The sequence below is a fragment of the Silurus aristotelis genome (genome assembly GCF_946808225.1).
Source record: "Silurus aristotelis genome assembly, chromosome: 23".
Lineage (NCBI taxonomy): Eukaryota > Metazoa > Chordata > Actinopteri > Siluriformes > Siluridae > Silurus > Silurus aristotelis.
Genome location: NC_139596.1, coordinates 3697596 through 3712954, shown reverse-complemented (window position 1 = coordinate 3712954; position 15359 = coordinate 3697596). Strand labels below are relative to the sequence as shown.

Genomic DNA, 15359 nt, shown 5'->3' with positions numbered 1-15359 from the left:
TCCACCCACAGATCTTGAAAGAACATGATATTGACATGTATATGAGCTTTGCTGATCAAAACTGGATTCTTGTTGAGTAGATGTGTACTTCCAACAAGTCCGTGACTACATAGCATAAACCACAACCTTCCACTTAGTAAAAGCACAACAATACTTTGCACACGTATCTGGCTGTCGGCTTCAGAATCAAGTATTTGTAATGTGATTGGCTCTCTGCCCTACTTTTTATACACGTTATATACACATTTCCCTGCTCTGGTTTTTGTAAATTTTTCACTGCATTAAAAAAAAAAAAAAAAAAGATTTCCACAGTAGTATTAAAATTTCCAAATTGTTCTGCTTGCCAGGGCCGACAGTTCAATCGCAGAATGACGGACGTTTTATAAATGCATGATGTTGCTTACAAAATATCGTATGGCAGAAATTTTACACGGATGCGAAACCACCGTTTCTGTGAGGACCTGTTTTGGAACGAGTCTCCTAATTTAGCGCCTTGGTAACGCTCAGCCGTAACTTTGCCCAAAAAGAGAGAGACGAGGTTGCCGTTTCTTGGCAACAATAATTTTTATTTTTTTTTTATTTTTGCTGCTTTGGCTGGCTACATGTGTGTGATGAATAAATGTGTTTTATTTCTCACGTAGCAAATTTTCCTTTATTCATAGTGTGCGTGTGGTTAATGGTTTTACCAGGAAATTTGCTGTTTGAGTAAAACAGCAAATTTCACCAGAGTTTTGGTTACGCTAGTTGGCGAAGTCTGTGTTGTAAGACTAAGTTTATTTATTTGTTTTCTTTTTTTCACAAAGATATTTCACTACGTCACATTGCAAAGAGTTAGCAAATGAAATACAGTGAGGCGCTGAGATTTTGAAAGCACCATTATTACCCGATTAGTGTGAAGCTGAGGTGACCTTTTAAAGACTACATCTCATTCATTGTGGGATTTGGCCTCTCGTAGACTTCCTCCCCTCAGACTTCATCGTTTGGAAGCTTGTGAAATGTGCAACCTCAGCACACAGCCGAGGCAGTTCAATTGTTTTAGCTTTACCATATCGAGTTTAGGAGATGGGTTCATTCGCTTTAATGTTTAATGCTACACTTTTCTTGTCTGCTGGAAGTGTATTACACAATAAAACCTTTTTATTTTACTTTATTAAGCACACCTTGATGGATGAATTCCTAAAAAATGTTGCTCTAGGTGGCTTCAAGCACCTGCTAAGTAACGTTCAATCATGACTATAATTTTTTGACAAGCCTGAACAAGATCCCAAGCTATTTCTTTTTTTGCAATTTTTTTGAGGTGTGGATCTTCACATGCTTGTCTCTGTACTGTTATGAACTGAAATTGAAAACAAGGAAACTGGTGTAGAATTGAAAAGACGTTTATCCAATGATGCTTATCCAAAAATGGTCATGTTGCCAGACCTGAACTTCTCCTTGATTTAGTAATTTTTTGATGTTCCTCTTGTCAGGTTCCTTTTTTTTTTCAGGGGGGGCCGATCATGAGGAAACAAGTCTTTGAAAAAGGTCTGAAATGGGAAGCGACACTGACTGTGCCACTAAGTGACCTTTTCACTAAAGAAAAGCTTTTACAATAAGGCCCTTGTTGCTGAATTGGGAAGCCTGCAAGCAACGGTTTAAATAAGGTTTCCACTGCGCTCTGGGATGATGTGTGTTTTTCCTTAATAACCCCGCCGATTGGAGCAGATGCGATGGGGGGGAAAAAACAAACTCAATTTCTTTTCACCTGTTGCATATGTTCAATCGACTCTGAGGGTCATGTTCCAGAAATGTCCTGAAACTGAAATCTTGGATGATGCGTAATGGACATAACACTGATTATTAAAAAGCACAACGACTATTACACAATAACACAATATCCTTTACACCTCTGGATGTATCTAGAGTGTAGAAACGTCCTGATTTGCCAGAAAAGTGAATGTTTAATAATACTGCGACTTTCACAGTTTTCATGTTCTAACGCTTTTAATTCGCATATTTTATTGTTTCTACTGTAACTTTTTGGTTTCTTACAAACATGACCGGCTCCGACGTTGAAAATAGTGAGGCTGGTGAGGGAACAACTGTTTATTGTTGCTATAAAATCGGTGTTGGTGTTTCAAAACTTTAAATAGAGCTATCGTGACCACCCAGTCACTGATTATTTTGCTTTAAAACACTGAAGGTGATTTTATTCCTAACTTTCAACTGCTTTCTATTCTTATGCTTTCCTTTATCTGAAAATGTTAGCTAGTCAACAATAGTTTCCTGACTAGCATCAGCTTGCATATTATTGCTATATTTGATTAGTATTATCTTGTATTTTGTAGCATGGTTCAATGGAAGAGTAAGTGATTTTGTTGAGAATTCAATCCTCCGTACTCCCTGTATGAGGTTTAAATAATAGTCTTTACATCCTTTCATTGTGGACTAGTTTTTATATATATGGTTTACGATTTCCTCAACTTAGAAATCAGAAAAGAGGATTTCCTCCTCAACCATCCAATGTTCGATTTTAACTTGGGACTTGAGATTTGCTTAAAAGATGTAGATCTACTAGGTTCAGAACTATGTTATGTTTTTTGCTATGCAACGAACAAGACACTTAAGACAAGCATATTGTAACCTCCCAAAGTGAGACGAGAGCAGCAGAGGCAGCAACTTGGCATGTGACAGCATGTGAAGGTTTTATCGGGAGACAAAGTCCACATTATCTGCCTGAGTCACACTGGTCACCACACCCGCCAACAGGAACCACTTCCTGTACTGGTGTCTACCATCCCCCTCCCCTCTGTAGCAGAGGAACCCAATGCACTCCATATCCTCATTTCTTTTTGTTTGTTTGTTTTTTTGTTCTGTGCTCAAATGATGAATGATATGAGCTAGTAATGTTTATTTGAAGTAACAAAAAGATTTGGTCTTGATTTCATGTCTGTACAGTTGCTGAAATGAAATGATGGGACAGTGTGACCAGACTTTAGGGTATCTACTCCATGCGTTCCCTTGCCATATTAGATTTTTACCTCTGAACTATTATTTTCTCAGGGTTCTAATAGTCTTGTCTAGGACTTGCCTGGTTGAACTTCAGCTTGCTGGATTTGGTGATGCTTTGGGTAGTTTTTGCTGTATGATCGTGAGTTTAAATCGTACCTTGAGCAAGCATGTAAACCTATTGCTCAGTTGCAAGGTGCAACAGTTTTTCTGTCGATGTAAAAAAGAAGCTGTCTAAATTCCCTGAATCATTCGCCATATCTGTTTTTCCAGTGTATGTATTTTGCTTGTATCGAACGTTCGCTAATCTTGAGTCCACAAGAGTAGTAATCCTTAACATGCCTCTTTGTTTGCGTGATTTTCTGGAATGAAATGTGCTTGGTATATTGCACAGGATTGCACATAGAGCTGTGGTTCTTCCAGTCCGGACTGTAATCCATGCCGTTTGTGTACAGCTCGTTATCATGCCATGGTTCAAGCATGTTCGCTGCTGTTGTGTCCTAAACTACCATTAGATGTGTTCATGTGTTATAATTGCTTGGAGGCTCTGCATTTTTGCGGGTTGCAGGATTCCACGAGTGTCTAGTTGGCAGTTTCTGTCTGTTACCCAACGTTTCTCAGAACTCTCACCAATCCTAGGGGTGCAGATGGAAATGGTTACTGTTCTCCTCCAAGTGTTAAAGCACATTAAGGAGTACAATCCTAACCTGCATTCATGACCTGGCAGATGATGCTTATTGTTCGACCTCAACCAGACGTAAAACTCCACGATTTCCACCCTGAGAAATCGTTGATCTATATGGCCCCAGTCAGGATTTTCGGTTAACATCTGGTCAACATTTGTTTGCTTTCTATGCTATCGCAACGCTAATCTCTCCCTCTTCCTTCTGCAGATATGAGACGGGTAGTGAGGCAGAGTAAGTTCCGGCACGTGTTCGGCCAGGCGGTGAAGAACGACCAGTGCTACGATGACATCAGGGTGTCCCGGGTTACGTGGGACAGCGCCTTCTGCGCCGTAAACCCCAGATTTGTCGCCATCATCGTGGAGGCCAGTGGCGGCGGAGCATTCATGGTTCTGCCTCTTCAGAAGGTAAGGCCTACTGATACTAGCTCCTCAAATTTGGGGTCTTGATCAAGGGACTTGCATTTTATATGCACGTCCATGTCTGTTATGGAGGATTTTCTAGAGGTTTTTCACTATGCATTATGTTAATAGTATTGTATTTGTCCAATTAAATACACTTTAGAATGCCAATGTCTCTCCCCTGGATGTGGGGTGCTCTTGCTCTACAGTAGCAGCTTGCATTTTGATTGTTCATATTAACACTCATTAGTCCTAGCCATTGCTTGGTTGAGGAAAAGGTGGTCGACATTTATTTTCATATTTATTAGAGGGTGGATTTTGTGAGGGGTCGGGGTTTTATGTGCTAGAAACCTTTTAGTGCCACAAAGCGAGATCCTCAGTAAGGTAGCAATGTCACAATGTTCGATGCCGACCATTCCGTCTCACCGTTACTGTTGGAGCGTTTTTAAGAGTCGGCCTCAGCTCAGACATGTATGGCATAAATCCAGAACCATAAAGCATATTGCTATTTGATCTGTGAAGGTGGCAGTAAATAAATCCCATTCTTTTCTACAGCAGGGTCCCATATGGGCAAATGCAGATTGTGTGGTGGGGGTTGAGGGAAAGATTGTGGTGAAACTGCTCTTGTTTCCCCTGTACTATAGCAAAGGCATTGGTCTTTGGTTCTGAATATTGCGAGTTCAAATCCCTGCCACACCAAGCTGCCACTCCTGTGGTCCCTGAGCAAGGCCCTTAACCCCATACCTTCTCATTTGTGTGAATATGATAATTGTAAGTCACTCTAGATTAGATTGCCATAAATGTATATGTAAGTCCTAGTCCTTTTCTACAACAGGGTCCCATAGGGGCAAATGCAGAATGTGCAGTGGTAGTAGAGGGGAAAACCGTCATAACGCTGCCCTTGTTTCCACTGAAAATGTGCCATGCTGATATCAGATTTTCCATTTCGAGGAAATCGGATCCCTTTGCTTTGAAATCCTGCTTTTTTTTCGTCCCTTGTTGGAGGATTACTTTCATTCGAACTCTTGATAGTGATATCCAGAGTGCCATCATATTCACACTTTTCTCTGACTCAGCAGAGGGGTTGTGTGACATCTGTCACGCTGTGATGTAAGTGCGTAGACTGTCCTGACAAATCGGTCTGTCGATTAAGCGATCATCAGAGATCCTTAACCCCAGAGTTTAATTTTCCTGACCTTATCAACCCCAGTGACCTTCCATTGTCTTTGCCTTGGATTGGCTCTGACCGCTTAGAATAGCTAGGAAAAGCCATCCTGACCACTGACGAGCGGACCTTCCACTTCTGCAACCTCTAAAGCAATGCTGCAGCACTCATGCGTCTTTTTTTTTTTTTTTTTTTTTTTTTTTTTTTTTTTTCTAAAGCAGCTTCTGCACCTGATGCACAGCACAAGGTCTCGACTTCTTTGATTGACCCTTGCAAGATCTGGGTAAACCCTGTCTTGGAGAACCCTTTTGTTTTAGTAAATGGAAGAATACAGTTTAAATTCTAAGTGCTTTTCCAGAATTTTTGTGAATTGATTGAAGGCTACAAATGAAATTGTATCCTGAGGATCGAGGACGAGCAGAAGGTGGACTGTTTTGACCCTGAATGGATATTCGATTTGGCCCCACAGCTGTCACTCTTGGTGACGGAGTCTCAAATTACCACAAAGCAACAAAAAGCCCAGGAAAAGGGAAACAGACCTGCATTGGAGACTTGGTCTCATTTAAAAACTCAAAAACATTCTAACTTGCTTGAGTTTAACAAGTGTACTGGATGATCTATATGCCATTCGTGCAGGCTGTCGTTCTTGTCCTGCAACCTGGGTGTGTTCAGTGTGTTTGCTAGCGGCAAGTAATGTTTTCACGAGCATACGCCACATACACCGTCAGCCTGGTGTACGCTTTCTGCAAGGGTTGTTTGTGCTGCTCTCTAGAGGAATTCGGCTTCGAAAATCTACGTCAACTGTCAAGTTTTTTTTTTTTTTTTTTGTGGAACTTCTAAAACCAAATCGGTTCATCTCATTGTTCTGATGCAGGCTTGGATATAAATGCATCATCAACATGGCATGTGGGTTTCCCCCCCTCCATGTTTGTGGCTTTGTAGTTTCTGATTTTTACATTCTGCTGGTTTTCTCTTCCTCCTTCTTCAAAACGTCTCTGTATGGCGACGTGACGCCTGACATACGATGAGCCGACTCGTTGCATCTTGTTCCAACTCGAGATTTTCAGGAATGAGAAGCTTTTTGTGAGGGTGCACAGGTTCGTGCAGGCTTGCCCTGCTGTTAACCCGGTCCTTACCTTCTCAATTTGAATTTCTTTCTCTCTCACACACATTTAGAGTGTTGGGTGTGCGCATCTGTCTGGAGCCCATCTGGCCCTGCCGTCCTGCTCTCCCATTAGTCCCACGGATCTTTTGTTCCCACATGTGCATCCCAGGCCTTTGTCTGCAGCTTCTGTTCGGCATCTCCAGCTTACGCCTTCACACTCGGCGTCTCTCACTAGGATTCCTGCAGCTCTAAGCATTATTCATTCCCTGCTTCTCCTTTAACGGGTTTCGAAATGATTCGAATAACAGTAGAGAAGGTTTTATTTTGACTCTGAGTCACCATGAAACTCTCATATTCTCAACTAATTAAAAGAAAAGGGGGACATTAGCCAACTCCTGTAATGCATTCCCAACCCAAAGACCTGACGATACACATTCTTTTTTTAGTTGTGCCGTATTGTTGCGACTGGAAGCGGAGCTTTCGCTGCTACGTTTGCCTACCACACGGACTGTACTTAATATCATCGCTTTGCTACAATGACTCGGGACTACGGGTTGCATTTGATCATTACTGCACAACACAATGTTTAACTGTAATAAATGGACATTCGGTGCCACCCAGATGAGGATGAGGTTCCTCTCAAGGTAGTTTTTCCTTCCCACAATCGCCACCGGCTCGCTCATTATAAATAAACTTGCAATTAAAAAAAAACATTATTCATTCTCTATTACAGCATTATCTGTGTGAAGCTGCTCGAGACAATGGCCATTGTTCAAAGCGCTATACAAATAAAAACGAATTGAATATATCTAAAAAAAAAAAAAAAAACATTCGTTTTTATTTGTATAGTGCTTTGAACAATGGCGAGACAAAAAGCGGCCTGTGTTTGCAGCTTTGTCTCCTTTATGCTGAGTTCAGCGTGTTGTTTCTGTTTTTAGTCATCACTCGATTCACTTCACCTTTTTAGGTAAAGAAATAGGTATTGTGTGTACGTGTGTGTTTCTCTCTGTGTAGGTGGCTGATTGACTGGCATGACTCAGCTCAAGTAATTTTTCCTGCTTTTTTCCTACACACCGTGGTCCCTACACTGTCTGTGTGTGTGTCTGTGTGTGTGTGAACGTAAAGAAATCGCCACACCTTTCTGAGCTGGATTTGCCTGCTCGGGCTAATCCCTTTTTTTCTCCCTTCCTACTCCTCTCTCGGCCAGTGTTCTACGTTCTCTCATTATCATATGAAGGGAACGGCAGGAGATCCTCCACTCTCTCACTCGCTCCCCTCCTTCTTCCTCTGTCTTCGGCTCGCGCATTCCTGCTGTCCATTCAGACCATGAATGAAGCGGCGCGCGCGAGAGAGCGCTTCGCACGTTATTCCTTATACTCGGCATCTCGCGCTCGTTTTCGAGCTCCTGGTGATTAAATGCCGGAGCTGATTTAGAGTGATCGCATTTGGTTGCAGTTTTGTAAGGTCGGTGTTACGGCCTCGGCTCATCCTGCGAGGCCAGCTGAGAGGAAGAGGAAGAGAGGAATGGGAGGGGGCGGGCTTGAGTGTGAGACAGAGGGAGAGGAAGCGACATTCTGGTATGGTCAAAGCAAAGACCATTTATTGATCCTGTTTAAGGTCTGGTTTAGGTGACGTGTTCATATAGGGTGTGAGTGTGTCTAATAGCAGATCCGGATGAAGATTTCTGCCAAAGGGCAAATATCACTAAGTAGCCGTGTGTGTGTGTGTGTGTGTGTGTGTGTGCGCACGTTCGAGTGTATGACTGACTGCACGTGTCATTCTCATTCCCACTCTGTATTCCAGCAGACTCTTCCTCCGTTTGAGCTCTGGAGGCCACCGACTGCAGATTTTACCATATATGGTCATACTCTGCTCCCCGCCTGTCACTCTTCCAGCCCGGCTTCCTGCTGTTTCCCCATTGGCTAAACTTCAGAGCAGTCGACCAATCCGAGGTCTTCAGTCTTCAGTCTTCTGACAGGGCTGAAAGGGTGCAGTTCAGGTTTTCTTCCCCCTTCCTTCGAGTCAAGTGCTTCACTGTATCTGGTTGGAACTCTGCCGACTCGGCGTGTGTGTGCGCGAATAGATTTTGTTTTAATGTCGTTTGAATTAATTACGGCTCTCTCTCTCTCTCTCTCTCTCTCTCTCTCTCTCTCTCTCTCTCTCTCTCTCTTTCTCTTTCGCCTTATCCCCTTCTACCTTTTCTCCTATCCTTCTCTCTTGTCTGCATTTATCAGTCTTGTTGCAGCTAGTTGGTTGGTTTTTGGAGTACTGTAACTGGTGTATGGCCCAACACGCGCACACTTGCAGTTTAACACGATATTTATATATGCGAAAGGTTAATTAGGCCCTGTGTAGAGTTTACAGATGCTCATTTGGCCGATTTAGCGTTCCGTGTTTCAGTTCATTTTTACTTGTAGAGTTTTTAACAATAGACATGATTTAAAGCAGCTTTACAGAGATAAAGAGGTTCGGTTGTAAAAATGAATGTCTAAATGTGTTCCTCATAATTTTAAGTTGATCTCTAATAAACAAGCTAGTGACAACTTAAAAAATCTCAGAGATGGTATGAGGAAGAAACCTCAAGAGGAACCAGACTCAAGAGGGAACCCATCCTCATCTGGGTGGCACCGAATGTCCATTCATTAAAACGATTTTTTTTTTTATTATTAATTTTTTTTCAAGTAGATCACATTTTTATCCTGTCTGCATTTTTTCCATACATTTCATTTAGGCACAGAAATTATATTATCTTTCTGTTCTTGTTTTGATTCGGCTGGAGGATTGAAATTCATCATATAAATAAATGATTAAATGATTTAAAAAAATAGTAGTAAATCTTTTTTATATATATTTTTTTATTATTTACTTAATATGAAGTGTGGAAATAAGTCAAAAGAACTGATGAATAATGGACTAAAAGTTGTGCTTTGTATTTTTATTTATTTATATATTTATTTAGCATTCCAGCCATATACAGTAGAGAAGTAACAAAAGGTAACACAAATCGCACAGAGCTACACAAAACTACTCCAAACACTACATAAAGTGCATATTTAATGCCGAGGACAACAGACGACAGTGAGGCGGTAGACATAGTGATGCTGTGAGGTAGACCTGATGGCCCGAATGCTTCGGTACCAATTCCCAGACAGCTTAAGATTGAAGACTGTTTGTGGAGGGTGTATGTGAGATCAGGTCCAATGCTGGTGGCTTTGCGTATGCAGCGGGTCGTGCAACTGGAAAGGTGGTAGCTTAGTGGTTAAGGTATTGGACGTTGCATCCTGGGCCCCCGAGCAAAACCCTTAACCCCATCGCTGGCCAGTTTAATGAATGAGAAGTTGTCTTGGATAAGGGCCAAATGCAGCAAATGTAAATGTATCTGTACACGATTGAGGGTAGAGAGACCCTAACGATCTTTCTCAACCCTCCTCACTATCCACTGTCTGAAACGGTGCGATTTTAAAACCAGGCAGTGATGCAAGTGCCCATGATGCTCTCGATGGTCCCTCTGTGGAACGTTGTGAGAATAGGTGGTGGGAGATGGTAAAGACCCGACTGGGACCAGGTGATGTTCTCCGCCAATGATGGTTGTATATGGGCAAAATACTTAGCAAAAACTGGTTCCTCCCTAAACTGCTACCACAAAGATGGAGGCACATAATTGATTTGGATGTCTTTCCTCTTCACATGATCTAGGAGACCTGTTCCAAACAATTGGCTACACTCCAGGCCTCCTCGCCCTACATCAGCATCTGACTTTACTAAGTGGCTGAACGAGCACAAATCTCCACAAGCACTCTCCAAAATCAAGTGGAACATCATCTCAGAAGAGTGGAGATTAATATTACAGTGAATAGGGGCTAAATGGGGAATAGGATATTCACAAAAAAAAAGCTAATACCAATCCTATCGACAGGCGTCCACAACCTTTTGTTCATATAACTAGATGTAAAAACTAGTAATAAAATTGGATAGTCTGTGCTAAAAATTCCCAATGTGACTTCTGGGTGTTAAAATTCTTGCTGCCACATTTTATGCAAGTTGTAGTAACGGTGGTGGTTCTGAAAATTCAGTGCAGTGCATTATGCTGGTCGAGACGGGGGGGAGGAGCATGGATCAATTCTTAGGCATCTTGTAACCAGATATGGGGGGTTCCAGTCAAAGGAGATGATGGAATATAATTTAAGTAATGTTATTAATGTGCAGTTTAAAAGATAAAGTTACACTCGTATTTCAAATTAGATTTTTGGCTTCAGAGTCTGATTTCCAAGCCTACTTTATATCTTTTTTTTTTTTTCTGTTTCACTACCACTGACAAGTACTAAACTCGTTATTCATCCAGCCATCAGTGCTGGGCATCTCATCCGAGTTAGATCAATCATCGAAGTTGATTCTTATGGCAATGTATACAAAGAAACTTAAAAAGTCCAACGCATTGTCTGATGTTTCTCTTCATTAAAAAATTTGTACAAAGCCAGCTCTCTGAAGATCTGCTATACATGGGGTTGGAGTGGAAAATCCCCTGTGATAGAGCTCCGACCTCAACCCTATTGAACACCTTTGAGATGAATTTGACTGCACCCCAGGCCTCCTCACCTCACCCACATCAGTACCTGACTTTATTAACATTCTTGATTCTTACAGGAATAGGGAGACCCACAAAGTTCTCAGTCTGTTTAAAGGTCTTCTTTTATCTACAGTGTCAAATGCAATGGATCCACCAACCAGACATTGAATTCTTACATACGATTGGTCAGAATGTCTTGATTTCATTTGATTTAACTTGATTTTACACAGCAGCAAGATGGGTCAGGTTTAAGGCAAGAGTTTTTCAGTGTCTGTTCTTTTGTAAAGCCAAATGCAAATCTGTGGCTTTATCTTCTCAGGTACAGGATAGTCTTTTGGACAGAGTTAAGTTTTTGTTGGGTTTTCTCAATAGAACATAAACAGTGTTTTGTCTGAATTTGTTTGTTTTGTCTAACTTGGAGGAGAATGGAGGAAGAAATAAGAGTCTGGTATACATGTTTACATATAGGCATATGGATATTAAATATAATTTGCGCATGTTTTATTGAATGGTTAATACCGGATAGGTTTACATAAGGAAGGAGTCTCCAGTGTCGCAGCATTTTTCTTGTTATTCCCTTGTACCCTTTTGGTTCCGAAGCATTTCTAATGTTGACAAGTGGTTGCTCAGTAGTTAAGGCTCTGGGTTACCGATCGGAACATCTGGGGTTTAAGCACCAGTATTGCCAGCCTGGGCCCTTGACCAAGGCCCTTGACCCTCTATGTTCTAGGTGTGTTGTATCATGACTAACCCTGTGCTCCGATCTTAGCTTCCTAACATTGCTGTGTACAGAAGTGGAAATATACAAAATCAGTTATGTCAGTACTTAAGAATTATAGGTAACCAGTTTTAGCTATACAAGAGATGGATGGATGTTATGATAATTATCAATATGAAAAGATACTATGAGGCTATTGGATCAATACAGCATTCCATATAAGTGATGAGGTAATTTGTTTTTATTGACTACTCTTAATAGGTATATAGATAATGTGGTTTAAAATAGTCAGACAGAAGTTGAATGAATTGTATGGCATTAAAGCTAACAGCACTTTATTTAAAGACTGTGGATAAAAATGAGGGTAGTGAGCCCTTTAGCTTTCCTTGGCTTCCTGTCTTCTCTCCTTTGCCCACATCCTGAACTCATACACAAGTGCGGTGTTCGTTTTCTCTCCCATCCCAACTTGACAGAATTTCTCTACTGTTTTTTTTTTTAAGGTCATTAAAAAAATGGCCTTGCAATGACCTCTTGCTATTTGTCAAAATTTAGGAAGTGGGACATCAGACACCGTTGATGTCTGTGGGTACTGTATTTTTTGATGTACGGCTTCTAAGCATATGAATTGGGTTATTAAATAGGAAGGCGTCTCCAGTGTAAGGACACCGTACTTAGCACTTTTCTTCTTATTCCTGATGGATCTGTTTACTGCATCAGTCACGTGGAATTGTCCATCAGTGCTGAGCCTGAGAGTCAGTGTCCACTTTTGTGCCCACTGTTTTGTGTTCTTGCTTTTGTTGACACTAAAGAATCTATGGGAAACCATTGTTCTACATACAGCTCTGAAGTCTATTGTAAATTTTTCTTTTTTTAAAGTGTGTGGTGTGTTTGTGGGTGTGTCCTCGTCTTTCGGTTTGTTGTCCGCTCGTGTCCTCGTTTCCTGTGATGCTGGAGTTGTGAATAACACTGGGATTGGTTGTGTTCTTAGTGACGTCATGAAGCAGGAGGCGTGGCAACCACACACACAACAGCTGTTGAATGCCTAGTCACCTGCTCGGCCATGTTCACACTCTTTGTTCTGCATGGGGCTAAAGGTCCAAAGGTCATGACCTAGCACACCCAGAAGGCCCTGACATCATCTGGAAGTCGGTTGTGGGGAAGCAGAGCCGCAGACGTCCTTTCATTTGGTGCTTTTCATTGTGTGCGATTGAGAGAAAGTGTGTGGGTGCCTTGTCTATGGATCTAAATCTAGATCTATAGATTTAGCTGCAGTTACAGAAAACGAATGACAGAAACAAAGCAACATCGTGCTGCTCTTTCTTTTTTCTCTTATTTCTGGTTTGATTTAGAAATTTCCTTCGTTATAGTGAGCTTGAATTCAAATCACACGTTTCTTTTAACGCACTCGCTTTAATTATGCATCATTTATTTTCTCGGTCATAGGGACATCATTGTTTGAGACATGTCCTAAGGCTAATAATAAATGGTTCGCTAAAAAAAATGTTGAATCAAATAACAGCATCTTGATGTGATGAAACTTTCTGTAAGTTTGTGTCTAGTGGACTTTTAGGTAATGAGTCTTCATTGTTCATTGGTCGGGTACAAATTCTCAGCTAAAGGTTGGTCGGCTAAAGATGGTCAGGGCATTGATTGGTTGGTATTACAGTTTGGCTTTAACTGTTACACCAAACTGTTACAAACCAAAGTGTAATTATAGTGTTATTATAGACATTGAGAGTTTTTTGGGGGGGTTTTACCTCAGATGTGAGGGTAAATTACCAAAAAAAATCCATTCATCTGTTTTGCAGCTACTATGCCTTTAACATGTCAGGAAAAAAATAAGCTTGTTAGCTAGCAAACTAGCATGCTAATGATTACCTCAGCCGTGTCCAGTCATGTAGCAATATTTTCGTTATAAATGTTACCACAGGAATTGAATATTTTGTGTTATTACTTCATGGTTGTTGTACAGTGTAGATCATTTCCTACATTGTGTGGGGTTTTTTTTTGTTTGTTTATTTTGTTTTCCTAAAGTCCTGTTTGTCCACATCCAGATTCTCGCGCATTCCCTTCGATGGCCCTCGTTCACATTTAGTACAGGAATGCGATGCAAGCTCGATCTCATTGCACAGGAATGCCATCTGTAATTCAAATGCTGAAAACCCGAGGATGAAAAGGATAACGTGTAAGATGCAAATGTAGCTAACCATCACAGTGCTGTAAACATTAAACGTTAGAGCTGTTACGTTTTTGTGCTTCTGGCTGTTGATTAACTGGAACATCTTTCTGTCAGTTTTATTATGGTGTTGGGGAAACAAACCGGGCCACACCTTAGAATGGAAGACCAGGAATGTATGGTGTGTGTGTCTGTGTGTGTGGATAAATATGGCAAAACTAATACAAATTATTTATGATGTAACTTTCTTTTTTGGCAGCCCAAATGCTTAGATAATCTTTTAAACTATTTGTTTTTGTTCCAAATGGTACAGTGTGTTTCGATTCCTAACTAATGAAAATGCCTCTAGTTTGGAATAGTCCAATGCTATGGCCAATAGTTTGGCCAGGTCCTATCCAATTGGCTTTAGTTGAAATGGTCCCATTTCATGACCTGTAGTTTGGGCAGGTCTTATCCCATGTCCTGCAGTTTGGACTGGTTGAATTAAGTTTCCACTGGTTGGGGCAGGTCCTATCCCATGGCCTTTAGTTAGAATGGTCTCATTTCAAGGCCCATGGTTTGAAATGGTCGATAGTTTTTCCGGGATGCGTTATACAGCACTAGATCGAAGAGTGAATCACTGATGCTACGTGCTGTTTATTTGAAGTGGCCTTTTTTTTGGGTGTTACTTTTTGTTTTGTTTTTGAATGCATATCCTTTATTGTTCTCAGCATTTATAAAATATAATTTCATATTTATTTCATTTAGCACATTTTGATATTATACATGCCACTTTTATATACGTTTTTAAAATAAATTCTATTTGAAGTATATTCCCATTGATATTTTATATTTTTCTTTTAATACACTTGGGTGACTAGGAACAGAAAATATATTCAAGCATGACTTCCTGTACCACAGGGGTATAAATATGAGGTTTATCACAATAGGTAAAACCAAAGTTGTTGAGCTTCACAAAGTGGCATATGGCTATAAGAAAATAGTTAAAGTATACAGGAAACAATATGAATCAACCCGGAAGAGGATTTGTGTCTTACCTTTGTCAGACATTTTTATAATTTGGCATTGTGTTTAAACATGTTTTATTCTCTCCTCTTTCTGCAGTCGGGCCGTATAGATAAGTCCTACCCGACGGTATGTGGACACACGGGGCCAGTGTTGGACATTGACTGGTGTCCTCACAACGATCAAGTGATCGCCAGCGGCTCTGAGGACTGCACCATCATGGTAGGATTTTTTTATTTTATTCTCACGCTTACATATGTTGTGTATTAAATCCACATACGATTGGTATACATGATACGACGGCTACACTCTCAATATCCAAACCAGTCTTGTATTCAGAGGCCAAGCACACGCAATAAATCAATATTAAATCATACCTTTGTTCTAGTGTTTATTAGCTTGTTATTATGTTACATTTAAAGATGTTTGTGCCACCCATTTGGTTTACTTATTGTAGCATTAATCAAAGTATGAGTCATTAAAATAGCAGCAGATGAGCCTGTGCAGAGCCTCACTTCCTGCTTTAGGATGATTCATGTGCCGGTGAATGC

The 15359-nt window shown here is 40.8% G+C and overlaps 2 protein-coding genes across 7 annotated transcripts in view; one reads left to right on the top strand and one right to left on the bottom strand.

Moving 5' to 3' along the window:
• LOC310717971 (D-amino-acid oxidase-like) overlaps window positions 1-15359 on the bottom strand; it is a 188335-nt gene that overhangs the window by 89767 nt on the left and 83209 nt on the right. The gene's annotated exons all lie outside the window — the stretch shown is intronic.
• Window positions 1-15359, top strand: part of coro1ca (coronin, actin binding protein, 1Ca) — a 42001-nt gene that overhangs the window by 18314 nt on the left and 8328 nt on the right. For all 5 annotated transcript variants that reach the window (XM_083526350.1, XM_083526351.1, XM_083526352.1 and 2 more), the window contains 2 exons: window positions 3882-4078; window positions 14908-15030. In XM_083526350.1, coding sequence (XP_083382476.1) covers window positions 3882-4078; window positions 14908-15030 — 320 coding nt within the window. The remainder of the gene's footprint in view (window positions 1-3881; window positions 4079-14907; window positions 15031-15359) is intronic.